The sequence below is a fragment of the Triticum aestivum genome, chromosome 5A, assembly GCF_018294505.1.
Source record: "Triticum aestivum cultivar Chinese Spring chromosome 5A, IWGSC CS RefSeq v2.1, whole genome shotgun sequence".
Classification (NCBI taxonomy): Eukaryota; Viridiplantae; Streptophyta; class Magnoliopsida; order Poales; family Poaceae; genus Triticum; species Triticum aestivum.
The window spans coordinates 584,248,465-584,276,266 of record NC_057806.1 but is presented as its reverse complement, the minus strand read 5'-3'; the positions used below and the strand labels follow the sequence as shown (position 1 = coordinate 584,276,266).

Here is a 27,802-nt window from a genome sequence, read left to right as displayed (position 1 = left end):
TAAACTCATCCCAATTTTATATTGGTGTTATACCTCCGTATTCTAACTTCTCCATGGTTCATACATCCCGATACTATCCATAGATTCATCAAAATAAGCAAACAACACAATGCAAAATCTATCCAAAATAGAACAATCTGTAGTAAGCTGGACTTTGGCCAAACTTATGTAACTCCAAAAATTCTAAAAAACTAGGACAATGTTGGAAATTTCTATATCAATCTTGTGTAAAAAATTTAAGAAGTTATCATGTTCTGGTAGACCAGATCAATTCTGTTATTGGGCGGAAATTTTTCTGTTTTTCAGCAAAATCAAATCAACTATCACCCAAATCATCCCAAAGGTCTTACTTGGCACAACCACTAATTAAAACACAATCATAACATAAGTTTAATTGTGTATTTATTTAAACATAGTAGGAAAACATAAAAATAAAAATTGGATAGCCTCCCAACAAGTGCTATTGTTTTATGCCCCTAGCTAGGCATAATGCATAGATATAGGTATTGTAGTAAAAGTGAGGGAGATTGTCCATGCTCATCTCATATTCCCTCCTATCAGCAGCACACTTTCTTTGTGGCAAGAAAAAATAATCAAAAGGGATAAATTTAATAGGATACAGATATATGAGATCAAGTTTGGGAGGAGGAGGTTCCTCCTTTGGTCCCTTATATGTGATAACTATTTCTTCGTTATAAACATTCCTTTGATTGAAATCTCTAAGGCTTTCTTTAAGGGCATGCCCTAGCCCATTATTTTATATAGAAAAATTATCATTGAGTTCAGAAATCTTATCAATCAATTCATCTAGGAGGACCTTTTTCCTTAGATTTTCATTATAAGCGGCATAATCTAGAGATTGTAATATCCTTATCTCTTCTTGATTAAAGAGGATCTCCTGTATAGGAGGGCAACCACCATTAATATTACAATGAGCAAAAATTTCACTAGCTTCTTTCATAATATGTCCAAATTCATAAGCTAGAAATATAGTGGTAACACGCATAACGGAAGGATCGTGAATATTAGAAAATTCTAAGAACATACTTTGTATGCATGAATGCATGTGAACAAATTGTCTTTGAAGTTCAACTATATATAAGTAAGATATTGCATCTGCAAGACTAAAAGTTTTGTTAAGAATCGATCCCCCTACCGACACAAGAAAAGAAATCTTGGATAACACTTTTCCAATAATATTACCGCTACCCACACTGAGTTTTTAGTGTGCATGATAGTAGGTTCTTATTTATGAGGATCATCATTAGCAAAATCATCAATTTTTTTCTCAAGATTATTACTAGTTTTTTCAATGATAACCTCCCCAGATTCAGACATGATGGCAAAACAAGCAATATAGCACACAAGCAAACAAATAGATGAATGGAAAGAGGGCGAATGAAAAGGCAAATGTTTTGTTTCTTAAAACATTTTAGAAGTGGGGGAGAGGAAAACGAGAGGCAAATGACGAATAATGTAAATGCAAGAGATGAGAGTTTATGATAGGTACTTAGTAGGCTTGATGGAGAACTTCTCCGGCAACGGCGCCAGAAATTTTTTCTGGTACTTCTTGAGCTTGCGTTGGTTTTTCCTTGAAGAGTAAAGGGTGATGCAGCAAAGTAAAGATAAGTATTTTCCCTCAGTTAAGAATCAAGGTATCAATCCAGTACGAGGAACACACAAGTCTCCATGAACATCGAGGAGAACATTGTATTGAAGATCAAAGAGAGAGAAGAAGCCATCTAGCTACTAGCTATGGACCCGTAGGTCTGTGTTAAACTACTCACACATCATCGGAATGGCAGCAAGGTTGATGTAGAGGCCCGCCGTGATCGAACCCCCCTCTGGCAGAGTACCAAAAAAGGCCCCGAGATGGAATCTCACGAGGACAGAAACTTGCGGCGGCGAAAAAGTTTTTTTGGTGTGCCCTTTGGTGTACGGGGAATATTTGAGTATTTTATAGAGCTGAGATTAAGGTTAGAAGAGCCACGAGGGGTCACAAGCTCATAGGGCGCCCCCTAGGGCACGCCTGGTGAGCTTGTGGCTCACCCGTGGGCCTTCGGGTCTTCGCCCGAAGCTTCCTAGGTGTCTTCTTGTTCAAGAAAAGTCGTTAAAAAGTTTCATTCCGTTTAGACTCCGTTTGGTTGATTTTCTGTAAAAGACAAAAACAAGGAAAAAACAGCAACTGCCACTGGACACTAGGTTAATAAGTTAGTCCCCAAAATGATATAAAATAGCATAATAATGCATATAAAACATCCAAGATGGATAATATAATAGCATGGAATAATAAAAAATTATAGATACATTGGAGACGTATGAGGGACGCGTCGTGGGCGGCGCCTTCGGCCTGCGCGCTGCTTCAATGGCAGAGGCAGTGAAAGCTCGTGTCTGCTCTGTGCCCGCTTCAATGTGGAGTGGTATCTCTACATTGAGATGAATGCGGGCAGCTGGTGCCGAGCGAGAACGCGCGCGGGCGAGGGAGGAGGGGGTTTGGGTGGGCCAGGGTGGTCAGAAGCAGGCATGGGTCCTGTTTGAACGCCCGCAAAGCCCCATGTTTTTCTTCGGTTTACAGGAGAAAATATGTCCGGACTGCCGTGCGGATTGATACGCGACCTCGTTGAATGACACAACACGACCGGACCGCACGGTCCAAATGGATGCGGATGATTTAAAGGTCGGCGTTGAAGATGCCTTTAGCTTTAAAATTCAAGAAATTCAGGCAAGCTTCCACCAGAGTCCGGTGAGTAGCAAACACCACATCTGCTCTACAGACACAAAACAACCCCAATGCAAAATGACATGTACTGAACTGACACACAAAGCCTCGACCAACACCAGACATCTCCAAAGAGCAACAACTCCAAACAAATTACTACATCCGTCATATTTTATTGGTCCCCTTAGTACTTTCTGCCAAATTGTGACCATGAATTTAATTAACAAAATGTTAATGTATGTCACAGAAAATAGTATCATTCGAAACTATGTTCAAATGTGAATCCAACAATGTAATTTTTTATGACATGCATTAACATTTTGTCAGTTAAATCTATAATCAAATTTTAACACAAAATACGAAAAGGACCAATAAACTAGGACGAAGATAGTATACTTGTTGATGCACCAACTATCCTTGACTACCTAAAAGAGATGGCAGTTGGGTGGCGGCACTCGGACAACCCCGAGAAAGTCATCCTCTTGGACCTCACCCGCAACGGCGTACATCGCGCCCCTAACGAACAATTCAGGACATCGACGAGCATCAAAGGAACACAAATCCGGATCTGAACCTAGGCTTTTGCCCTCAGACAACCAACCAAGTGAGAGAGAGCGATGTGCCGACACATCACATTGACACCTCCTAGGAGAGGAAACAACACTCATGTGCGCCGTCGTCGTTTGCACCGACCGAAGACGAGCACAACTTTCATCTAAATTGTTGCACTCCTACATCCTTTCCCACTGGAATGGATCACACCGCTCATGTTTGTTCACCCTACCGCCGTCGCAACACCTTACCGATGAAGCTTGGTCACTGCGCTCCACCAACACCAACGTTAGAAATGGCCATCACCACCGCGGCGCCCTGCACCACCCCGGTGCCCAACAACTATGGAGGCTCGACGTCTCCATGCTTGCCAGCAGCCACAGACCAAGCCATGCTGGGCAGATCAAGTTCAGGAGCGGATAGACCCCAAACCCCAATGTCGTCATTGCCGCCAATGCAGCACCACCAGATGGTGCCCACACCACCTTCGCCGCCAACAAGCAGAGGAGTCACCGTAACTTCGCCGCCTCACCGCCAATCAAGGTTGTCAGAATCGCGATTCTGTTATACGATTCTACGACTTTACGATCCAAACTAACCCCTCTGATTCTACGATTTTAGTTCATAGAATCTACGTTTTTACGATCCTGATAGTGAAGATTCTACGATTTGTGATCCTACCATCAGAGCTCCGATCCGATTCAAAATCGCGATTCTGACAGCCTTGCCGCCAATAGCTTCATCGAAAGAGAACAACTCCGATGCGATGGAGAAGGCGAGTGGCAGCCATGAGAGGCCCCGCCGCCACCGGCACTGACCAGGCTTCACCCAACAGTGACCCTCGACGATGAGGGACGCGGGGTCAGGAGGGGAGGAGGGATAACGCCTCGATTGGTGGTGAGATAGGATCCTGTTTTTCTTTTTAATCTTGGGACGCTGAATCTTTCTATTGGAACGGGAACAATGATTGCATCTTGTGTGACCCAGCACCGGCGAATTGGCGCATTCTGCTGCACCTCCCGTTGGTCGACAGCAGATCCACCTGCCATTCATCATGGAATCCGTCCTTGTGTGCATAGCGCTAATTGGGTACGGTTCGTCGCCACACACATATACACAAACTCACACAACAAGACACAAACATGCCAGTGAAAACTGAAAACGATCGCAAACTCTCTTCAATCAGGAAAATAAAAGAAAAGAAAATACTATTGGCAGTAGTAAAACTGAAGATAAGGACATGCAGTTTTGGAAGCAAGCAGAGCACACACAAACCAAACCAACGATGACATCAGTGGAGTGTGAGGGGGGGAGCCCGGCCCGGCCCTTCTTTAAGATCACCACCCGCCCCCATTGCCCTCTCCCACACCTCTCTCTCTCTCTCTCTCTCTCTCTCTCTCTCTCGTCATCCCCATTCACCAGCTAGCTTAAGCTAGCTTGCTCTTCTCTGCTGCAAGCTGCTGATCGGTTCTTTGATCTTTCCGGGAGGGAAGCGCCGGGAGTTGGCTGTTCTGTCAGGCTGGCTCTTGACATGTTCAGATCGAAGGTCCAGGAGATGATCCTCAGGAGGAGGTCCAGGTCCATGAACGGCGCCGCGCAGCACGCCGGCAGCTCGCCCACGGCTTCGTGCGACGGTGGAGGCGGCAAGGGTGCTGCTGCTCGTGCGCCGTCGTTCGCGGCGCCGAGGCTGCTGCACTCGTCGTCGCTGCCGGCCGGCGGCCGCGCCGCGGTCGTCATCGGGAGCCCCGCGCGGGACCCCGAGGCGATGTTCGCCTACGCCATGAGCCCCACCTCCGTGCTGGACGCGTCGGCGGCCTTCGGGTCGCCCGGCCCGGCCGTGGACGCCGGAGGGGCCAAGCGCCGTCCGTGGTGCGACGGTTGCGCGGGGCCGCACGGGCTCGCCGACGTGCTGGACTGCGCCCACGAGGCCCAGCGGAGGAAGAACGTCCTCCGGGGCGCTGTGAGGGCGCAGGCGCCGGCCCTGGTGCGGTCGTCCTCCCTGGACCGGCGCGTGGAGTTCGGCGTCAAGAACAAGAGCTCGTGGCTTCCGCTGCGCGCCGCCCGCGCGGCGACGGAGGCGGAGGAGGACGGGCCGTCGTCCGAGGACTACACCTGCGTCATCTCCCGCGGGCCCAACCCGAGGACGGTGCACATCTTCGGCGACCGCGTCGTGGAGGGCGACCGCGCGCTGGAGAGCCCGCCGCCGGCGCCGGCGCGCCAGGGCAGAGGCTTCCTCAGCCTGTGACGCCATGCCCATGCCACCGATAGTAGCAATCCTTCCATGATGCGTGCGTGCGTGCTCCGGTAAAGTAGTAAGTCCTGTTGATGCTGTCAGTATTTTGTTCTTGGATCGATCGATCTCGATGAGATGATCAGGCAGATGCCTCTTGGATCAGATGATCAAACAGATTGGGTTTTGTCTGTACTGTAATATATAGGAATTCTATATCTCTTTGCTGCAACAACATGTTTGTACAAGAGCAAGATCACATCCGAACATGTAAAATTAGTAGCTTATGAATGAATTGATCGTTGAAAATGCACTGGATTTCTTGGTTGCCACTTGCCAGCGCTTGTGATCAGGTAGTACCTTCTGAATGACATGAACGTTAAAAATGCACTGAATTTCTCGAGCCCTGGGCAGAGCCAGTGATCAGAATCTTGGAACCATTTCCCATGAAGCTACTCCTACTAGTTGCAATCAATCAATCAAGCCAGGCCACTCCCCTACTCTACTCTACCTCAGCTAGCCTTGCTGCAAGATGCTCACTGCATCTCCAATAATTGGCGGTTTCTTGCAGCAGCAGTAGCAGAAAACAGGGCCAGGGCCATGGGCCGTGGGCCATGGCAATGATTGATGTCCCCCGCGCCGGGCCCTGGCCACTCGAGAGACTTGAGAGCACGGTGGTGCCTTGTCCTAGTCAGGGGCCCGGATTTGGCATACGGTTGCAGCGAACCACTGCGGCGGCGGGCCCCGCCCCCTCTCGTCTCATCTGATCCGATCCGATCGCCTCCCGCTCCCATCTCGACTTGTGCTTCAGTTTCTTTTTCGTGACGCCGATGGAATTGATGCCCACTCCGCCTCCCCATCACCGATTTCTCTTTCTTGATTTTTTTTCTTTCTGGTGATCAATGCATTCTTTTTAAACATCAGTACAGACACAGGCGCACGCGCATACACTCGTTCCTATGAATGCATACACGCACACCCTATCCTATAAGCACCTTCGAAAGACTAAGACGGCATATCATCTTAAGATTTACAAAGTCACCGTAGGCGCCTCGTTGTCGACGGGAACGTCTCCTCCCACTGAATGCACATCGCCGAAAATTCTAAAATAAATTCAGGAATAAATGCGAGCACCAGAATGAATTTGAACCCTGGTGGGCTGGGGATACCACACTCCCTCTAACCATCCAACCACAAGTTGGTTCGTTGATCAATGCACTCTTGCTATGAATCGGCTGATGTGGACCGTGGTGGGCATCTAATGAGTTCTTCTTAGCCCACTTTCTCGCAGGGCAGATAGATGGATGGATAGATCAAGTGGGCTGTGGAGGACAAATTTGTACAGTATGTGATGATCGGTGGTGACAGGGAGAGTTAGGGCAACTGGACAGGGATTTTAGAGGATTTTAGCTTCGGATTGTGCTGTAAAATTATTCTAGGATGGTTAAGTAGTACTTCCTCACTTATTTTGGGACGGAGCGAGTATACGTATTTGTTGATTGGATGGTGATTTGTTCATGGGAATTTTTTTTACTTGCTGTGAATTTGGAGGTCATATGTAGCAGAACTCAAGTTGCAGTTGTTGTTTCTCAGACATACGACCCCGCAAAAAAAAAAGACAGACATACGGCCTCCTACATCATCCACAACGCAACCCTCTGATAGATATTATACTCTGATCTTAGAGGAATGAACAGAACCAGATCTTGAGCCCAACCGACGCCTGATCTAGCACTGCTCACAAAAACAAAAACACAACTGTTCAGTATTCAGAGCTTGCTCTGGTTCATCATCATGCATCTGACAAAATGAAACATTGCATCCAAGACCATCCCACCTTAGCCTGCCAAATCTCAATCAAGCTGAACCTGACAAGACTACATGAACCTCCATACGAAGACAACAACTGAGTTAAAAATAGTGTACTCATATGCTGCGATCTACAGTACTCACTTAGTTTGGAGGAAGCATGTAACCAGAAAAAGCCAATGCCATCTTCCTCCATGTTGGCTGGGCAAGCTGCTGTCGCGAAAGGGTCACATCCACTAATTTGCCATAAGAGATAAGAACCCAGGGATGTATCAGCAAATGCTCATGTTAAACACTGCAGAAACTTGAATTGTGTCCAAGAACTCCCACAAACCCTTCAATTTACCAGCAACAGATGACAGAGAAATCCCCTAAAAACATGCCGAGAGGAAAGCAGATGACCGTACCGTGCTGTCAGTTTTGATAATTACAATTGAATTAGACACTAACTAAGTCATTTACATGCAAACGAGTGTCCTCAAGAATGGCGGTGGACAAGCAATAACACCTTCAGGTGAAACTCACCACATCCTGGTTTGAACGACCAAAAGGAAAACACAGGTCTCAAGCCCATATATGAATATGATTCTTGTCAGCGGTGGCAAGAGGTCCAAACTCAGACCATGCACTTGTAACAACGGGCAGTGAATGGCCCTCTAGGATGGTCGGCCCCTCATTCTTCGATCTCGACCATATGCAAACAGACCCATCAGAGGAGCCAGACGCTATGCAGTTCTCATCCGGGCTTATACAAGCTCTGCCCCAGGTGCCAACCAATCTGTTACTCGGGGCCCTGAATGTTCCACAAATCTCCACTACCTCCGTCGGCATTCTAACATCAAAAAGCTTGTGCAGACCCTCTCTCCCACTTGAAAGAACATGGTTTTTGCCCCGGGTTACACAGATCGAGCTGACATCAGCATGAGCTGCTACCGTGGCAAAGCATTTTCCACTGCGGATATCGTGGAACTTTAGGCTTCCATCCCTATGACCTGAGCAAATGGCATCACCATGGATGAAAGCTAGTGTATTGGGGTTGCTTGCTGACATTATGGTGCTTTTACAGAAGCCAGTCTGGAGGTCCCAGATCTTGATAGTGCGGTCATTGGATGAACTAGCAATGACCAAACTTTTCACCCAGCTTGCGTCTACAGAACAGACATTTTTTGTGTGGCCAGTCAGAGTGTGACGAGGACGCCCCCCATTAATTTCCCATACAAACAACTTGTTAGAGCTACAGGCCGCAATCACAAACTTGTTATCATTGGTCACAGCAAGATCGTTGACAGTCCCCAAGCAACCCTGCAGAGTGGAGGTTAAAGCACCGGTATGTGCAGACCATATCTTGACAGTTTGATCCTGGCCACCACTGATTAGCTTATCTGTGTTATTCTGGAATATTATAGATCCACACCCACCATCATGAGCACGGATGGTGATCCTGCATGTAGATGGGATTGGTGTTTCCATGATGTCGACATACCCAGCTTCGGATCGACGAATGACGCCGTCAGCTTCTTGTTGTGCATGGTGTTGTATTCCGCCAGCGCCAAGCCCAGCTGCCTTTAGCTTTAGGACCATCTCCTCGTACATCGCATTGGCCTGAACAATTTTCTCACCAGTTAAAGCAGCAGTTTCTTGGTATATACAAATTCTATGGGCACAGTTATCTATGCAAGACATACTGCTAAATAAAACATCTCTGACAGCTAAAACAACCATAAATCAATAAGCTCTTAGTTCTCCTATTTCCACTCTTGCTACGGAAGCAAAAGCAGTGGCGGAGCTACATTGAAGGCTGCAGAGGCCATGGCCCCCCCAGCCTTGGTCAAATTCGTGAAAGAATTTTTTTGGGGGGAGAGATAGATTAGGAAAAATAGAGTCTTTTGGCCTCCTAAATACCCATATTTTGTTTGGCCCCCCCAAAGGATCCTACCTAGCTCCGCCACTGAGCAAAAGAGTTTCAACATTACATACAATTCCGAAAAGAGTCAAAGTTTCATGGATAAAAGGAGCACTACTGTTATCGTGTAAACTTAAAGAGCCGAAGTATTTTAACAATAAAAAGCGAGACTGAAGCGAAAGATCACCAAATATAGTACAGCAAGTCTCTTGTGATATGTCATGGTACACAACTAAGCATGCTGGTACTTGAGGTATCTCATCCTGGATCCACCGGGGACTATGGTAGGGAAATATGCATTGTTAATAGGGGAGAAGATTTTTTTCTGTGTCATCTTAGTGGGCCTAACAGGCGCTTAATAGGCAAGCGCAATCCTTGAACAATCTTGAATATGCGATAGCTTGTACAGGAACGGTGAAGTCTTAGCAATAGTAAAAAGAGACAACAGGGTACCTCATTAAGCTTCTCTGCCTCCACCATCTTCGCTTGCATCAATCGCTCGACCAGCTGCGTGTTCTCATGCTCCACAGCTTTCAGTTTTGTTAGCACCCGTTCAAGTTCGGCTTTAGCCGCCTGGTGCTCCTGAACGAGAAGATCTAAAGCGTTTGTCTTCTCTTCAAGTGACTGTTTTAGCTGTACGTTCTCTTCGCTGCAAGAGTTTCATCCGGACATCAACGGCAATGTTCATACTGAATTAAACACAGCAGCAAAACTATCCATCACATTCAATACCTAGTCTGCTGAAGTTCACTCTGCAAAGTCATAATCAGCGCCTCCTTCTCTTTGAGCAGCACTTTGGACGTTTTCGCCTCGTTTATCTCGGAAACGAGCTGCTCAGACAACCGGGATTGAGCCTTGTAGCACTGCTGCAGCTCCAACTCGTTCTTCTCGGCCTTCTCTTTCCACTCCAAAGCCTACAAAGAGGGTCAGCAAACCAGTCACTACATGCAGAAGGCGCCACAGAAGCTCCAAGTGCAAGGATTAATACTTATTTTCGTGGATTACTTAGTAAAACTATTCGACATTGTGATCGTGCTAATCCTACTTAAGCAGCAGTCACTGTTTCACCACCAGAGAGGAACAATCAACTTCACACAGCCGACCCCATCAGCACATTCTTTTTGAGACTTTATGTGGCTCGAATGCGTGTTCACTGGTGAAGTCAAATTGGCCCGATTCGATCCAAGCTAGCAAGATCAGTAACAAGGGGCTAGAGATTGGTACTTACGTGGGCGGCGAAGGGCCGGTTGAGAGCCTCGATGGCGGGGCGGTGGGCCCCCTCCTCGACGAGATGCCGCTGCCGCAGCGCCCGCAGCGCGCGCTGGATGGCCGCCTTGCCGGCATCTGCCTCCGCCTGCGTCCTGCACCACCAACCCTTAAGCAAACAACGGAGGAATCGCGAGATTTGCTGCTTAGTTCGAGGAAAGCTCACATGCTCGCGGCGATCCCGTCGGCGGCGTCGGCGGCGGAGGTGGCGTGTCCGGCGGTGCGGGGCGTCGCGGCGAGGGCGACTGACTTGGGTGGAGAGGAAGACGAAAGCGAAAGAGGAACGAAGCCGATGGGGGTGGCGTGTCCGGGCCGCGAAGCGAGCCTACGGGCTCGAGGAGTTGGAGCTGAAGCCCGCTTCGGGAGCAAACTGGGCCGAGCGAGATGCGGGTGGGGCGGAATATTCCGGCCTTGGCGACCACGCGAAGAACCGTCTTGACCAGCGACCGCGGGCGGCATCTCCGCCTCCCACGCCGCCTCGCTTCCCGGCGAAAGCCACGGCCGTCTCCGTCTTCCACCCCACCCCACGTGCCGTGCTCCGCACGTAAGTGCACATTCCCCTCGCCCCCCTCGTCGCGGAGCCGGTTCTGGTGCCCCGCCATCTGAATTGTGCCATCGAGGGGAGCATACGGCGAAATGGCGGTTGCCGCGCTCCTGCGCCGGGGGGCGCTCTCGTCGTCGTGCCGCCATGGTCAGTGCCCGCTTTCTTGAATGGCTTGTTGGGTTCCTGGGCGTCCTGTCTCTCCTGTGCGTGCTCCGTCCATGATGTTTCTTGAGCTGCTGTCGATGTCCGCCGGCACACGCGCACGGTGTGTGTTCGGCGGAATGCCAGAGGCCGGGCGCGCGATATGCGTCCATTTGGAGGTCAGCTTCGTGCTGCATGTTTAATTGGAGGAGCAGTTGGGTCAGCCAATGCGTCAATTGTCTGGGGAAATGGAAGAAAAGGTGCTGAATCATAGAATAGAATGGGGTAATTAGAGATGACCAATTGACCATGTCATACACACAATATAAGGGATATAGTTTATCATTGTTCACATGATGGCACAAATAAATCAGATATGACAAGTTCACATAAACCTGGGCACTGTGGTAAGTTAATTTTGGTGCTCCAACAGAAAAGACCACCCCTAATGACAAGCAATGCTAGATCATGAGGAGCTGATGGAGATTCAACAATTTCCTCATCCCCTTTCTTTTAAAAATGACTGCATCCTCTGCTGTTTCAAGCACATACCACAGCCGTAATAGATGGGGTGAACACTACTGGGAGTGGACATCAAAATTTCAGTCAATCAACTTGGGGGTACTGAACATGCTTAACCAACACCAGGGTCCAGGGCGAGTGGGCTATGACCTCGGGTTCGGCGTGCACTGCTGGCATGGGCGAGCCGCGAGCGGGCGGTGTGGCTTCAAATGTGGAGAAGCCGCGGGCACCGGCGCGTGGCTTGCCGGTGTGGGCGGACTTGGTCGGTGAGCCGTGGGCATGCCGCATGCATCCACTCCAACCGCCGGCCGAGAGCGGAGATGGAGGTCAGAAGGGGATCGAGGTCTCGGGGGAGGAGGTCTGTAGTTCAGAACTTAGGATAAGCTATCAGGTCACCGACGGCCGACGCCCAACACTGGCGGTGGAGACGGACAAACTCCATGGACGAGGCGACTTTTCTTTCTGAATCGCTCTATCTGATGATGGGCTGAACCTACGCAAGGGGACTATAAAAGGGCAACCCGGTGCATGTAGCTCCCGCTTGCGCAGAGTCCAGGGAAGGTCCGACCACTTTGGTTCTATTGTACGCAGCCTTTCCCTACATTTCTGTAAGAGGCTGTTTCCAGGATTTGAACCCATGACCTCATGGTCACAAGGCAGCAGCTTTACCACTGCGCCAAGGCTTTACGCAAGGGGAATATACCTAGTAAAAATTTGTTTTCACTTTTGGAAGGGGAGATTGTGGCTGGGTATTGTTCTGATGGATAGAGTATAGCTATGGATTTATCTTTATGTAGAGTACTTGTCGGTTGCAAAAAGGCGTCCAAGAAAGCGTCTAATCGAACTTCTTTTAATTTGACCATTAGTTTGAACTCATTTTCCCCCCTCTGATTTTTCTGTTTGTTACATTGGGGAAAATTGTTCTCTTGTACTTCATGTTTATGGTGGCATACATAAGCATCCATGCATCTTGTGTATAGATAGATACATGTTTTTTGCACTGAGATGGGCAGATTTAATGTATGCATATTCTGCTGTTAACATGTGTAATGAGCTTAACAAGTACAGAGTTAGCTCATGAGATAAGAGAGCGGACCTCAGTTCATGTCTCAACTCGTTATGTTAAAGAGCCGAGCCGAGCCAAGCTAACTCGATACCTTACAATTAGGTTATCTTAATTTATCTTACCAACATATTCATATTGAAAATAATGGACAGAGTTGCATCTTGGAAACTTTCATCTTGAATGGAGGGACTATAACCTTTATGGGGTTATGATATTACTGCTTAACACAATGGAAGCAGTTCTTTTTGGGGTGAATATGTCATCTATGGAAACCTAGTCTGCTGCGATTTGAACAATATTATTCACTTCTGTAAGCACATTGGACCCTGAGAGTTATCAGTCGCACGTGCAGCTTCTCCTTGCCATGCTACATAGAAAAAGCAGAGTCAGGAGATGGCCCTCGCCACAGTGGACTGTTAGTCTCTGCAGTATGCTTTATGGTGCCAAAACTTTGGTAGGTTGGTCTATTGTGCTAAGATTTTTTTTGTAACACCTTTTGTCTACAGATGTTTATATCCGTTGCCTTCTCTCCTATTATGATCTACATCCCTTGGTCAATTCTGCCAATTTAAAATTTTGGAGGGGCAACCACAACTCTGGGAAGTTTGATTTCACTGATATGACGTAAGAATAAATTTCGTTCCCCTTTCACTACCTAATATCCAAGTTTTCTCTACATATTCTTGTCAGTGTATAATGTGTGCATTATGTACCAATGTACTATATCTTCAAGGGAATCCGTTTCTTGCCTGCTTAAAACAATCGTCCAGTGTGGGATGCTGGTATCCAGTATGGTTCATCTAATTAATGAAGTGAAAACAAAAGGAGGCAATATTATTCTTGTGTCAAATATGTGACACAACAGTGATGCACATGCTATTTTAGTTCGTTTAATTGCCTAAGCAATCATCAGTTTGGTTTCATGCCTGGGAGGTCAACCATGGAAGCCATTTTCCTGGTACGACAACTTATGGAGAGATACAGGGAGCAAAAGAAGAACCTGCATATGGTGTTCATTGATTTGGAGAAGGCCTATGATAAGATACCACGGAATGTCATGTGGTGGGCCTTGGAGAAACACAAAGTCCCAGCAAAGTACATTACCCTCATCAAGGACATGTACGATAATGTTGTGACAAGTGTTCGAACAAGTGATGTCGACACTGATGACTTCCCGATTAAGATAGGACTGCATCAGGGGTCAGCTTTGAGCCCTTATCTTTTTGCTTTGGTGATGGATGAGGTCACAAGGGATATACAAGGAGATATCTATGCTCTTTGCGGATGATTTGGTGCTAGTTGCGATAGTCGGACGGGGTCAATAAGAAGTTAGAGATATGAAGGTGTAGTATCACCAAAGAACTAGCAATGGACAGGGGTGTGTGGAAGCTTGCTATCCATGTGCCAGAACCATGAGTTGGTCGCGAGATCTTATGGATTTCACCTCTAGCCTACCCCAACTTGTTTGGGACTAAAGGCTTTGTTGTTGTTTGTAATCATCACACCAACTTTTCGAGATTAATTATGTGCCAAGATATGGTGTAAACACTGTTTTCCTCATTGTCCCATAAAGACTTGAATTAAGTTCTGTGCAATCTTGAGTAACAGGCATCCTCATTTATGGTATCCGAATGCCCGAGAAAAGAAGCGCAATGTATTTTTGCATGTTGGTCCTACAAATAGTGGGAAAACACATAATGCCCTCAAACGATTAGAAGCAAGCTCTTCAGGTACTATTTTGATCTACCCAGTCAAACTGAAAGAGCATACAGTTTAAATGACTACTGCTCTTATTTCTAACAAAAAAATGTAGGTGTGTACTGTGGACCTCTAAGATTGTTAGCACGGGAGGTAGCAGAAAGATTAAACAAAGCTAATGTTCCCTGTAACTTGACTACTGGACAAGAAAGGGAAGAAATTGAAGGTGCAAAGCATAGCTCAGTGACGGTTGAGATGGCTGATGTGACGACTGAGTATCAGTGCGCTGTTATTGATGAAATTCAGGTATGTAGTGATCCACATTTTATGCACTCACTAGAAAAATGTATATTTGTACAATATTATTATTATTATTATTTAAACTAGTGTCTATTGATATTTACATATGAGAAAGTTGAGACCTATCAAGCTATTTTTTCAATAAACCATCCAACTAACCATACCTTAAACTGTCTACGAAATATTGTTTGGAATGTTCCTCATAATTCTTTTTTCATTTGCTTTGACGTAGTAGATGGTTGGCTGTAGAACAAGGGGTTGTTCATTTACACGTGCACTGCTGGGGCTTTGTTCAGATGAGCTTCATGTTTGTGGTGACCCAGCTGTTGTCCCTATTATTCAGCGATTGCTTGAAGCTACTGATGATGTGGTTACGGTAATTTAACCAAAACTCGCGTAATTTCTGATGATTGTTAATGTACCCAGTATGTAATGTCTTCTAAACATATGATAGTTGTCAAATTGAATTGTATTAAGGTTCGCACTTATGTTCCTCTGCCAGGATAATACACTAGTTATGAAATTAATTTTTTTCCCACATGGACAGTGAATTTAATCCTTTGTACAAGAAGAGTAAGACGATGTAACTACTCAATATAGGTAGGATGAAACAGTAGTAAATATCACGTCACATGTTTCCAAATTGTCTCCCAGTTCAAGCAGACAGTGATTTTCTGAGCTGGTCATATCTTACTTCCACACACAATTTTGTATGATGGAATCATGAAAGTCAGGGATAACAAAATCAGTCTATCTTAGGCTTTCGCCCAAGGTATGCTTTCTAACCTGTTACTCAAGTAATGCTCTGTCATGTACCAGTTTTAAGCCTTTGCCTGAAATTTAGGTTGCAACCCGGTGTAGTAAGTAGTAAGTAGTAATACTAATTTTGGACCTCTGCATGAAAACTGTGTGTGGTCATGTGGATCTTCTTTTTGTTAGAGTTGTGAGGTTGTTCTACGATTGCAGACAGTTTCCAAGTGAGTTTTATTAACTTATCCTGACCATCGTGCTATGTAGTACTCCCTCCGATTGATATTAATTGTCGCTGCTTTAGTACAACTTTAGTACAAAGTTGTACTAAAGCAGCGACAATTATCTGAAGTTGTACTAAAGCAGTGACAATTAATATGGATGGGAGGGAGTAGTTATTTTTAGTGCTAATTCTGCTGAGTACTGATGCAAACATATCGAGAACAGTATGTCACATAGCAAATATCCTAACATGCTCATAGTCAAAAAATATCCTAACATGTTGGGTCTATGTTGCTGAACAGATTCAATATTATGAGAGACTATCTCCTTTGGTTCCTTTGAAGTCTACACTTGGGCCTTTTTCAAACATCAAGGCAGGGGATTGCATGGTAACGTTCTCACGGCGTGAGATATATAAGCTTAAGGTTGGTATTCTTCAAGTGATATTCTAGCAATTGTTCATTATTTTGGGAACATGTCATGAAGTTAGAGGGTCATAGAAAAGAAAACTGAGAAAGTCTCACTAGTTTGGGGGGAAATCAGAAACTCGAATTTCAACTTTATTTACCCTATCAGCCCAATTGGATGTCAACATGTAAATTTGGAAATGATCAAAACTCTCCATACTCATGTATGACAAAAACCCTTGAATCAAGAGCTGTTTAGCTCTCTATCCAATTTTAAATTTTGAACACCACACTTTTTAATACCCAGAAAGAAAGGGAAGGGACAATTATTTGACCTTGGCAGTCAAACTTTTTTATGCCTGGAGACTGTATATCTGCATGCCAGGAGTTAATTACAGCTGATATTGGTTCTTGGTATTGTGCTCAGTGAAGGAAACAAAAGTACATCCGTGCCAAAGTAATTTGGGGAGGGGGGAGGGGAGGTCACACGATTGGTACTCACTAAATAATATAGTTGATATGTCATGCTGCAGTAGCAATGGTAGTTATGTGACATGATCAACTGGTAACATGTTTACCAGCGCAGCTGTTTTTCGTAAATGCAATATGATGAAACCTGTTTCTGTAGTTAGCAACCATCCATCCAAGCATCTCTATTTCCTTTCACCTTTTCATGATACATGCTGGTTGAATATTCCCAACAAATGTAAGCAGTGAAAATTAAAATGCAATCCAATGACTATTTCCAGAAGAACCAGTTAAGCCAGGGCCGCCAGTACTCCAGTGCAAAGATTTGGTCCGGTTATCCTGCGCTTCCTAGCCTAACTAAAGGAGAATTTGGCGCTCATAGTACTTACCATTTTTAGTTTATACCCATAGTATGTGGTTGCGTGCCCAAATACATGACAATGTTTTTCCTTTGAAGAAAGAATACATGACATTGATGCATCATTCTGTTATTTTATGGACTAGAGGGCTCTATATTTTTATTAAAATTACTAAATTAGACATCTGCCAGATAGAGTAAAATACAGAGCTTCAGCTACCCTTATATTGCAAATTTTCACTCATGCAGAGAAAAATTGAAATGGCGGGAAATCATCTTTGCTCTGTAGTCTATGGCTCATTACCACCAGAAACTCGAACGAAACAGGTAATTTGTAATACATTATTTGGGTATGCCCCATCATACTAGTATTAGAACATATACCTCATTGAATCATTGTCATATATCTGTAGGTCCTAATCTAATTAGAGTAAGGTGAAATATCACACCTTCCATTTGAACATGTTGACATGCATATCAGCACATTTAATTTGTTAAACCTACTCATTGAGTCATTGATATACATTATATAGTGTCATATAGCTGAATTTTGATTAACAAAGTTAATATGGTATGTGATGGTTGAGTTACAAATTACAACAATCTGAATAATAAAGCATTTTTTTACAATTACGAAACCCATTTTATCAATGCTGCTTTAAATGCTTTGTAATTGAGCATACTGTTCAATGTTTGGAACATGGATTTTTGAGTTATTATATTGTTGATTTGTACCTGCTATTTGCGAGAATTTTAATGAACACCACTTGTTTCTTTCTATATAATTTATTAATACAACATGCCCGCAACTCTTAGCCAGAATTAAAAGTTCGCGAATAATAGTTGTAGGCAATAAATTCAGTCTGTTGCTTGTCGTAATTTATTCTCCATGATGGCATGATTGTTATGGATAAATTTGTTAATCTGTTCCCTACGCTTCCAGGCGACAATGTTCAATGATGAAGCCAGTGACCTTAATGTGCTAGTGGCTAGCGATGCTATTGGAATGGGTCTTAATCTGAACATTTCTAGAATTATTTTCTCTACACTGAAGAAGTTTGATGGTATCTGCACCAGGGAGCTGACTGTGCCTGAGATCAAACAGATTGCAGGTATTATGTTTGCTTTTCAGTCGTTTTACCCCTGGCAGTTTTCTCTTCCCTTATTACACAGCCCTCTTGAGCTGTGAATTGAGCTTGTTCTGCATGTCTTATTCTTTTGGTAGGCAGAGCTGGGAGATATGGGTCTAAATTCCCAGTTGGCGAAGTGACCTGTCTAGATGCTGAAGATCTCCCGTTACTACACTCATCCCTGAAGTCACCTTCTCCCATTATAGAGGTGCCCACCCATTACTGAGCAACATAATGAATCCAACTGCTATTATATGATGAAACTTCAAAAAGCTATGTATGACTCGTATTTGTAAAAGCTAACCACAGATGCTGCATTGCTTCATCTGCAGCGTGCTGGACTTTTTCCCACATTTGATTTATTGTCCGTGTATTCACGATTACATGGAACTGACTTTCTTCACCCTATATTGGTAAGCTATAAGTACCATCGTTTTCGTATTGAAATGCATTGGTTCAAGCACAGAGCAGCTTCATACTTCTATAACATGTTACTTGTCAATGCCAAAGCTAAATGTTACAGTAAAAAATAGTTAATGATGAAAGCAATTTTGTTGTGCCAGTTTGTATGGGGCAGGGAGTTACTCAACAATTATTGTGGTTGGTGCGATCAATTATGCACTACAATAATTTAGCTATATTTTGAGGTATCTTATATTTGTTTGGATTTCAGCTTGACATTGCTTGTTCACAAGTCTCAACAATTATAAATTGGAGTTTACTTTTTCTCTATGTACTTCTTTTTCAGTAATGTGTTATCTTCTTCTCTCCCATTGAGTGAATCTCAATGCTTCGTGTGTATTTACAGCTATTTCCTCTGGACAGGACTCAGAAATATGTGTTACCCTTTTTTCATTCTGCTGCAGGAACGTTTCTTGGACAAGGCTAAACTGTCTCCGGACTATTTTATTGCCGATTGCGAAGATATGCTGGTATTTTATTTCATTAAGAAACACATTTTTTCTTTGTTTGGTCAATTTCTACAAGCTACATCTAAACAATGTAAATAAGATTGCCTGGGTAGAAAAGCACAAACTGGTTGACTGCCTTCTTTAAAAAGGCAATAACTTAGCATTATATTGAAATTAATATCGATAGACTAATAGTGAACTTTGTAACTGTAAGCTAGATTTATTTCTGCTATTGAATTGTGGTTCAATATTTTATCTAGTCACATTTCTTCCTCCCACTGTTAACAGAAAGTTGCTGCTATTGTTGATGAGTTGCCTCTTGCGTTGCGTGATAAGTACATCTTTTGTCAAAGGTGATTTACAATCTATCCCAGTATTAACATATGCCTTTTCTAGATTCTATTGTTCTAATCTATTGTCACCTATCTAGCATCCTGATCACTTTCTGACACTTCATACTGCAGTCCAGTGGATGTGAGGGATGATATATCTACTCAAGGATTAACACAGGCAAACATTTCTACCTCTATTGTTTATTTGTATGTTTTTGTAGAATTAGGAAACAGTTTCACTAAAATTTTCAAGATGCAGTTTGCAGAAAATTATGCAAAGAAAGGCATAGTTCGGCTTAAAGAAATATTTACACCTGGAACACTGCGGGTGCCTACAACACACAATCAACTCCAGGAGCTTGAATCGGTTCACAAGGTTATTCCCTATTTTATTTCTCTAGCAAATTACTCCCTCTGTAAAGAAATATAAGACTTTTTAGGTCACTAAAGTAGTGACCTAAAAATCTTGTCAATGTTCTTCTAATCACAAATACCTGTAATTTGCCAGTCAATACCAGCACTACTATAAATCTTGTCAATGTTTTTCTAATCACAAATTATTTTGCTCTTAAACATGTGCATTGTCTATTCTGTTGTGAAGGCAGTTTCTTTTCTGCATTATATAAACTTCCAAGTTAAAAATCAAACTTGGGAGTTCCAAGGATGGTACAACATACCATAGCATAGACTACCACCTCAAATACTGAAACGCAAACTAAAGTGGTTTTCTGTGCTAGAAATCCCCCTCCCCACCCCCCAATCACTGGTCTAGCACTCATTTCTCATTGATCCATAATTTTATACTTGTATAGGGCCTAACATGTCATTACATAATTCAGTGGGCTGCATTGGGTCTGTGTGCATGCAAGATGAGCTTTTTTTGGAAAAATGTTGGACTAGACACTTGTTGCCATTTCAGGCAACCGTTACTTCCGGAGAGTTCCTAGTTTCTACAGTGATTATTTAGATTCCATTTTGGCATGCCGCTGTCTCGAAACTGTTTCTAAAGTGAGATTAATCAGCATCGCATTTGTGATCATTACAGGTCCTAGAGTTGTATGTGTGGTTAAGCTACAGATTTGACGACTCTTTCCCAGATCGTGAATTGGCGGCTTCCCAAAAGTCAATATGCAGCATGTGAGTTCTTTGTTCTTCCCTTTCGAGTTAGAATAAAAAGGAAAAAGAGAGTTTATTTTTTCATCTTTTTTCGTAAATAATCTGGAGGTCTGATTGGCAATGTCAGGTTGATTGAAGAATACCTTGAGAGGTCAGGATGGCAGCAACAAGGACAAAGAAGGGTTTTGCGTACTCCACGGAAAATGCGCCGAGAATATGATGCGTTACAATTGTATGATACATCTCTTCAGATGCCATATATTATTTGCATTCTAAAAGATTAATCAATATGCTATAATTTGTTTAGCTAAAAGCCAGATTTCTCAACCTTCTGTAACTTTCATAATTCTGCGCCTCAACTACCCCCCTTTCAAATAAGTAGGGATGGTGACAAATGGAATAATCTATCATGCATCTACTACAACCACGTATACTTCGTCGTTGTTGGTATTCAACATTTTTTGCATTTTACCTTTAAATAATTTTTTTCTAGGCCGTCCCAGTTGATTTTCTCAAGTGGTTATGACTTGCGTTGTGTGTGCTTGCTTATGGGCTCATATTCTTCCTAGAGTTTTTTAAAAGTTTATTAGGGGTAGTGATATACTGCATCATGTACATAGAATTGTTGTTCCATCACTATGTGCTGCCATTACAATATATTTTCATGCATTTCTCTTGATGTGTGCCTCGAATGCACTTGACCACATAATATTGTTTGTTAAAACTTAAAAAGGCACTATTGCTAAAAAATCCTTTTACGTCCGCAAGAAAGTGTTGTTACATAAGATGATTAATTTTGATATCATTGTTTTCCCTTCTTTTTAGAACATCTGTTTCTTGATGTAACCATCTTCTGGTTAACAATGAGCAGGCGCGGATATTTTCGAGAAATTGACGCAAGATCAAAATAGAGGCTGATTCAAGAAACAACACCTCACCATATTTGGTCAATATTTGAGCAAATGTCCAGGGAATGCATCTGACTATCCTACTGGATATGTGAAATGTGATCACTGGCAAGCAGCGATAAAATGACACCTGTGTGGCAGAAGATCTACTTGGACTCGCCTTTCAATGCCATTGAAGTTGACCTTACGTAGTCAATGTGGCAGCACATAATATTATTCTCCATCCATGAGATTTGTACTACTTCCTCTGTTCACTTTTATAAGACCTTGAAGACATTTCAGACAATGTACAAAACATCCCATTTTGAGTTGTCTGAAATGACTTACAAAAGTGAAAGGAGGGAGTAGTTCTTTCAGTAGCACTTTCTGTAACTACTAACTAGTGCAAATGGAATTGTACATTATAAGTAAAACATGAGGTGCAGGCATGAAGAACCATTTGTCATATTGCAGTGCACCATTCCAAATTATTTGAAGTTCTAGCTTTGTCCTAAGTTGAACTTCTTTAAGTTTGATTAATTTCATTAGTTTCCTCATAAAATAAGTTTCCATACTATATGTATATTTGATGTTGTAAATATTAGCACATTTTGCTGTGGACATGGTAAAATTTATTAAATTTTGACTTAGGACAAAGCTAGAACTTCATATAATTTGGAATGGAGGGAGTATATACAATGACGATAATTTTCATGCCTGTAACTCTATGGTATCAGAAAGGCATTAATGTGTTTGCTCAACTGTTGGAAATAAGGGAGCGTAAATAAGGCTGCTGATTTTGTGAAGTCTGAATGCTGTCATATTTGATTTTGCATGTCCAGTTGCATTTTCGTGAACAACCTCTGTAGGGCTTGCAGGAAACTGTTTATATATGCTGAAACGCTAAATGGTGAACCGCTTCCACATTCTTTTTATACTGCAGACGTCGATGAACAGGATTAAAATTGACAGTTGGTAGGGGACTTGACCAATGTCCTTACTGCTATGGAACTTCTGTTCTTCTTTTTTAAGGTGTTGCGAATATAGTTCAACATAGCAGAGCAACATAATTGTAACAGATCAGTGACAGTGTAAAAAAGATTTTCCGTTTCGATGAATGGATAGGTCGAGTGATAAACTTGTATTACTGGTTTTGTACCTTCGCATTTGTTCTAAGGTTCATGGCCACAAGCGTTTGATAGTATGTCACTATGTTGTCCAGCAGCACCATCCTTGTTCATGTAAGGGAAACCAGTGTGCTTCACACTTTCACAGCAGCTGCCCGCAGGGTGAGAAGTTGAACCTTTTTCTTCGCTGAATGGAGATTTGCCTTATCAAGCTTCTCCACCACAAGATCAAACGTTTCTTTCTTTGGCGTAAAACCCTTCAGGACCATCTCCTCCAAGAACAGGCAAGACTGAGCAGGCTTCCCGTTCCGGCACAGCCAGGTTACCAACAAGGTATAGGTGCTGAAATCAGGGGTGATATCCTTCCTGAACATGTGGCATATGAGGAACCGGAGTACCTTTATCCATTGCCTTTTGCAGCACAGCTTCAGCAATGGGGTGTACGTCTTGATGTCAGGCTTGCATGACTGCTCCTCCATCCTAACCAGCATCTTCAGGGCATTCTCTGCCTGGGAGTGGTCACAGGCAGCAGAAATTAGGGTGTTGAAGGTAGCAACAGTGGGGGGAACTCCAGTGCTGGACATCTTATCGACGACGGAGTTTGCATCCTCCAGTCTCCCTGCTCTGCCGAGTATGTATATGAGAGAGTTGTAGAAGGAAGCGTCTGGGGCACAGCCATCCCTCCTCACCTTGTCAAATATATCCAAAGCTTCTTGCGTTCTTCCATCCTTCCCTAGAGCGTGCATCACGATCGTGTATGTGATAACATTTGGAGGGCATCCTTTCGAGCGCATCTCGTTTAGGATGGCGTAAGCCGTCTGAAAATCTTTCTCCATGCAGTATGCTTCTATCAGGCTGGTGTAAGTTATCACTGAAGGCTTGAAGCCATGTTCCTCCATCTCCTTCATCGTATCACGGGCTTCATTCATCATCCTCGCCTTGCACCACCCATGGACCAACGTGTTGAAACTACTCTCGTCGGGAGGTACCGATCCCCTCAACTCTTGGAACGCGCCTCTCGCGCGCTTCACGCTCCTCTCCTTGCACAGCGTGTCTAGGAGGACATTCATAGCTGTGGTGTCTTTCACAACACCAAACCGGTCCATTTTGTTGAAGGCGTCTATGGCATCGCTCCACCGGCTGGCCCCAGCGAGCCTCCTCATCACCTTTGTCATCGTTGCCAGCGACACCAAACCGCCAATCTCATCCATCTGAGTGATCAAGCCCCACATCAAATCAAACTGTTTGAACTTTCCTAGTATGTCAACCATCGAGTTGTATGAATCAGCAGAGTGGCAGTAGCCTTCCTGAGCACCGGCCCACATAAAGAACCCGAACGCCGCCACCCAATCACTGCCAAACCTCCTTAGGATCTTGTCGACCATGCGGTCTGATACCCTGACAGGGCAGCAGTCCATGGCTATCACGATGGCCTCCGGGGACGCAAAGCAAGAGGTCAGGATCCTGCTGGCTTCGTCGAAATCAGCCTCGAACTCGGCGTCCTCGTGGGAGGCAGCCTCGGGGCGGAGCGACAGAGGCTTGGAGCTGCCTCCATGGCTCCGTTCCTCCACGGGATCAGACTTGATCGGGAGCACAAATTTGTCATGGTCATCACCATCAAAGGAGTCGCCGTCCTTCTTTGGGTTCCTGAACCATTCGGGCAGCTCGAAGCCTGCAGTGCAGAACCGTGACGCGGCGTGGTTGCCTTTATGTGGCCGGAGCACAGCCGGCTGCGACACAATGACCCGGCAGCATCGTTGCATTCTTCAGCTCAGAAGCCAGAACAGGCAGGCAATTCGTCGAGCACCTTGTCCGCGCGGCCACGTGCTCCTCAAGAGCAGTCAAGGACACACCGTCGGTGCTAATCGTGACCGGCCTCAGGGCGACCACTAGCACCCTGAAAGAGCTTGGGGGTGGGGGGCCTTGGCGGCGACGCGGCCGCGTAGGGGTTGTGAATGGTCTCTAGTGGGCTGCTAGCTAGATGCCATGGGCGACGAGGAGGGCGCCGCGGCGGGGAAGGGGAGCTTCAGCGGAGGAAGGAGTTGTGAATGGTCTGTGCTGGGCTGCTAGCCAGACGCGATGGTGGACGGGGCGAGTGCCGCGGCGGGCGGCGCGCGGCGAGTGGGTGGGCGGCGTGGTCTCGTCTCGCGGTTGGCGGCGAAGTACTAGAGCACCCGAAGAAACGGAGTTAATTGCAAGGAACGGCAGAAAACACATATTTGACCTGTGGAAAAACAATTCAAAATTTGAACTGCTTTCGAAAAAAATTCACGCTGATGACCCTTTCAAGTGGCGCCCGATAGCAAGGCGTCGCACCCTACTATGCAACGCCTATCCCTTAGGCGTCGCACCTCCGGCCAGCGTGACAGCCCGAGGCCAGGCGCGGCCCCGCGGACGACAGTGCAGCGCCTAAGCGTTAGGCGCCACAAAGTGTAATGTGCAGCGACTATCGCTTAGGCGCTGCACTGTGACTTGACCCGCATTGGGCCAGGCCATCCCAGGCAGTTCTTCCCCCTCTCCCATGAAGTTGCTCTCTGTACAGAGAGCAGCGGCGGCGCCTCCTTCGGATCCCCCACCCACACACCCATCTTAGATCTTGAAGATTTTAGCCCTGGATTCGATCTCCAATCCCTCCTACTAGGTTAAACTCCTCTGTTCCCTTTCTTTTCCTCCGTAAATTCGTTGCAATTTTAGGGATTTGTCCAAGATTGGGTGGAACCCTTGATTTGCTTGGTTTGGATCTTTATTTGTCCAACATTGGGTGTTGTGATGGAGTATGTGGAGTCATAGTGGTACTATATGATTTTTGTTAGTGAAACCTAGATTGTTTAATTTTTTTAGATATATATGACATGCCTAGTTTTGTAGATAATTATGAGATGTTGAGTTTTGTAGCTATATATGAGATGTTGAATTTTTTTAGATATATATTAGATGTTGAGTTTATTTGAAATATGAGATGTTGAGTTAGTTTAACACATATGACATACGAGATATATATGAGAATTTACAATCATTTATTCATTGTGTGAGAAAGAGATATTGAGATTCTTGTAGATGAATACATATGAGATGTTTAGATGAACACATATGAGATGTTTAGTGTATACCGATATTTGAGATGAACTCATATATGTTTATTGTTTGAACTTTGTAAGGATGGTTTGGCTTCTCGACGATGCCATTGACACACAACACCGGGCCTACATGATGCGCGAGAAGGGGCTGGTAATAATGAGTAATCTAAATATTTAGCAAATTTGCCTTTAGTTGAAATTGACATGCCCTAAGATTTTTCATTACTTGTTTTTTCCAGAAGCTTGAACCTCTGAAGATTCGGTATCACGGGGTCTCTGGTCCTGCCATGCCGTACGATGAGCGGTACACACAGTACATATAGCAGGCAGGACTACTCCCGTGGATTCGGTTGGTCAGGCAGTCCACGCCGAACCCCAACGCTCCACTGGTGTCTGCTCTTGCTAATCGGTGGAGGCCGGAGATGCACAGTTTCCATCTTCGAACTGGGGAGATGACCGTGACGCTCGAGGATGTCCCCTTGATCATCGGTCTTGCTATCGACGGGAGTGTAGGATCAAAAGTATGTCTAGAGGGGGTGATTAGACTACTTGACCAAATAAAATCTAGCCTTTTCCCAATTTTAAGTCTTGGTAGATTTTAGCAACTTAGCACTAGTTAAGCAATCAACCTACTCATGCAAGTCTAAGAGTATAGCAGCGGAATGTAAAACATTGCACATGAAGGTAAAGGGAGGAGTTTCGAGGGAGCAAACGCAATGTAGACACGGAGATTTTTGGCGTGGTTCCGATAGGTGGTGCTATCATACATCCACGTTGATGGAGACTTCAACCCACGAAGGGTAACGGTTGCACGAGTCCACGGAGGGCTCCACCCACGAAGGGTCCACGAAGAAGCAACCTTGTCTATCCCACCGTGGCCATCGCCCACGAAGGACTTGCCTCACTAGGGTAGATCTTCATGAGGCGATCTCCTTGCCCGTACAAACTCCTTGGTTCAACTCCACAATCTTGTCAGAGGCTCCCAAGTGACACCTAACCAATCTAAGAGACACCACTCTTCAAAAGGTAATAGACGATGTGTTGATGATGAACTCCTTGCTCTTGTGCTTCAAATGATAGTCTCCCCAACACTCAACTCTCCATCATTGATTTGGATTTGGTGGAAAGTAGATTTGAGTGGAAAGCAACTTGGAGAAGGCTAGAGATCAAAATTCATATGGTTGGCATGGAATATCTTGGTCTCAACACATGAGTAGGTGGTTCTCTCTCAGAAAATGAATGTTGGAAGTGTAGGCATGTTCTGATGGCTCTCTCCATGAATGAAGAGTGGGTGGAGGGGTATATATAGCCTCCACATAAAATCTAACTGTTACACACAAATCAACAAATTCAGTAGGACCGAATAATGAAACTTGGCCAGACCGAATTTAGTTCAAAATATGAACGTTAGGCTTTTCGATGGGACCGACATGTCAACTCGGTGTGACCGATTTCATTAGGGTTAGGGCATAACGTAATCTCGGTGAGACTGATTACACAAACTCGCGGTGGGACCGATTTTGATAATAAGCTAACCAGAGAGTTGGTCAGGCAAACTCGGTGGGACCGATTCGCTCATCTCGGTGAGACCGAAACGTTACGAAAGGGAAACAGAGAGTTTGCATTGCGAACTCGGTGGGACCGATCACTCATCTTGGTTGGATCGAAACGTTAAGAAGGGAAACAGAGAGTTTGCAATCCCATCTCGGTGAGACCGAGATCCCTATCGGTAAGACCGAAGTGACTATGGTTTGTGGCAGTGGCTATGTCAAATGAACTCGGTGGTGATGGATAGAAATTTCAGTGGGGCCGAGTTTGACTTTTGGTTTGGGACATATGTGGATATGAGAAAGTAGTTGAGGGTTTTTGGAGCATATCACTAAGCATTTTGAGAAAGCAACCCATTAAGCAACACCTCGTCCCCTTTTAATAGTATTGGCTTTTCCTATGGACTCAATGTGATCTTGGATCACTAAAAGTAAAATATAGAGTCTTGAGCTTTAGAGCTTGAGCCAATCTTTTGTCCTTAGCATTTTGAGGGGTCCATATTTCTAATCCATGCCATGCCAATCATTGAGCTTTCCTGAAATATTTATCTTGAGATATCATTAGCTCAATGAGCTATATGTTGTTAGGAATTACCAAAACCACCAAGGGATAGTTACACTTTCAATCTCCCCTTTTTGGTAATTGATGACAACATATAGATCAAAGCTTAGACAAATGATCATAAGATTGAAATACATTGTCGCTTTGAGAAGTATGTG

General features: G+C 44.6%; 3 protein-coding genes and 1 pseudogene across 4 annotated transcripts; 2 read left to right on the top strand and 2 right to left on the bottom strand.

Annotated features, from left to right (window-relative positions):
- Positions 1–4,614: 4,614 nt before the first annotated feature.
- On the top strand, positions 4,615–5,810 carry LOC123105003 (uncharacterized). Its single transcript, XM_044526962.1, has one exon. It carries the CDS (start codon positions 4,803–4,805, stop codon positions 5,514–5,516), a length of 714 nt encoding a protein of 237 aa, XP_044382897.1. The 5' UTR covers positions 4,615–4,802; the 3' UTR covers positions 5,517–5,810.
- A 1,813-nt stretch (positions 5,811–7,623) lies between these two features.
- On the bottom strand, positions 7,624–11,081 carry LOC123105000 (autophagy-related protein 16-like; annotated as a pseudogene).
- LOC123105001 (ATP-dependent RNA helicase SUV3, mitochondrial) lies at positions 10,885–22,144 on the top strand. Its single transcript, XM_044526960.1, has 17 exons — positions 10,885–11,170; positions 13,259–13,376; positions 14,361–14,482; positions 14,566–14,756; positions 14,986–15,126; positions 16,025–16,147; positions 17,205–17,282; positions 17,899–18,067; positions 18,181–18,293; positions 18,418–18,498; positions 18,952–19,017; positions 19,285–19,349; positions 19,461–19,506; positions 19,588–19,704; positions 20,374–20,465; positions 20,572–20,676; positions 21,316–22,144. The coding sequence occupies exons 1-17, from the start codon at positions 11,116–11,118 to the stop codon at positions 21,353–21,355; spliced, it is 1,722 nt and encodes a 573-aa protein (XP_044382895.1). The 5' UTR covers positions 10,885–11,115; the 3' UTR covers positions 21,356–22,144.
- On the bottom strand, positions 11,206–24,630 carry LOC123105002 (pentatricopeptide repeat-containing protein At3g22670, mitochondrial-like). Of its 2 annotated transcripts, XR_006450621.1 has the most exons (2): positions 22,491–24,630; positions 11,206–11,355 (listed from the first exon to the last, which is right to left on the bottom strand). XR_006450621.1 is itself a non-coding variant. In XM_044526961.1 (1 exon), the coding sequence occupies exon 1, from the start codon at positions 24,219–24,221 to the stop codon at positions 22,593–22,595; it is 1,629 nt and encodes a 542-aa protein (XP_044382896.1). In that variant the 5' UTR covers positions 24,222–24,630; the 3' UTR covers positions 22,416–22,592. The 2 variants fall into 2 exon arrangements, 1 of the variants encoding a protein (XP_044382896.1); XM_044526961.1 differs by lacking the exon at positions 11,206–11,355 and having other exon boundaries at positions 22,416–24,630.
- Between the last annotated feature and the right edge of the window lie 3,172 nt (positions 24,631–27,802).

Coding starts and splice junctions, on each gene's coding strand:
- LOC123105003 (XM_044526962.1), top strand. CDS start 4,803: ATGTTCAGATCGAAGGTCCAGGAGATGATCCTCAGGAGGAGGTCCAGG.
- LOC123105001 (XM_044526960.1), top strand. CDS start 11,116: ATGGCGGTTGCCGCGCTCCTGCGCCGGGGGGCGCTCTCGTCGTCGTGC. Junction 15,127..16,024: donor CTACTGATGATGTGGTTACG/GTAATTTAACCA, acceptor GTTGCTGAACAG/ATTCAATATTATGAGAGACT. Junction 19,018..19,284: donor CCGATTGCGAAGATATGCTG/GTATTTTATTTC, acceptor CACTGTTAACAG/AAAGTTGCTGCTATTGTTGA.
- LOC123105002 (XM_044526961.1), bottom strand. CDS start 24,221: ATGCAACGATGCTGCCGGGTCATTGTGTCGCAGCCGGCTGTGCTCCGG.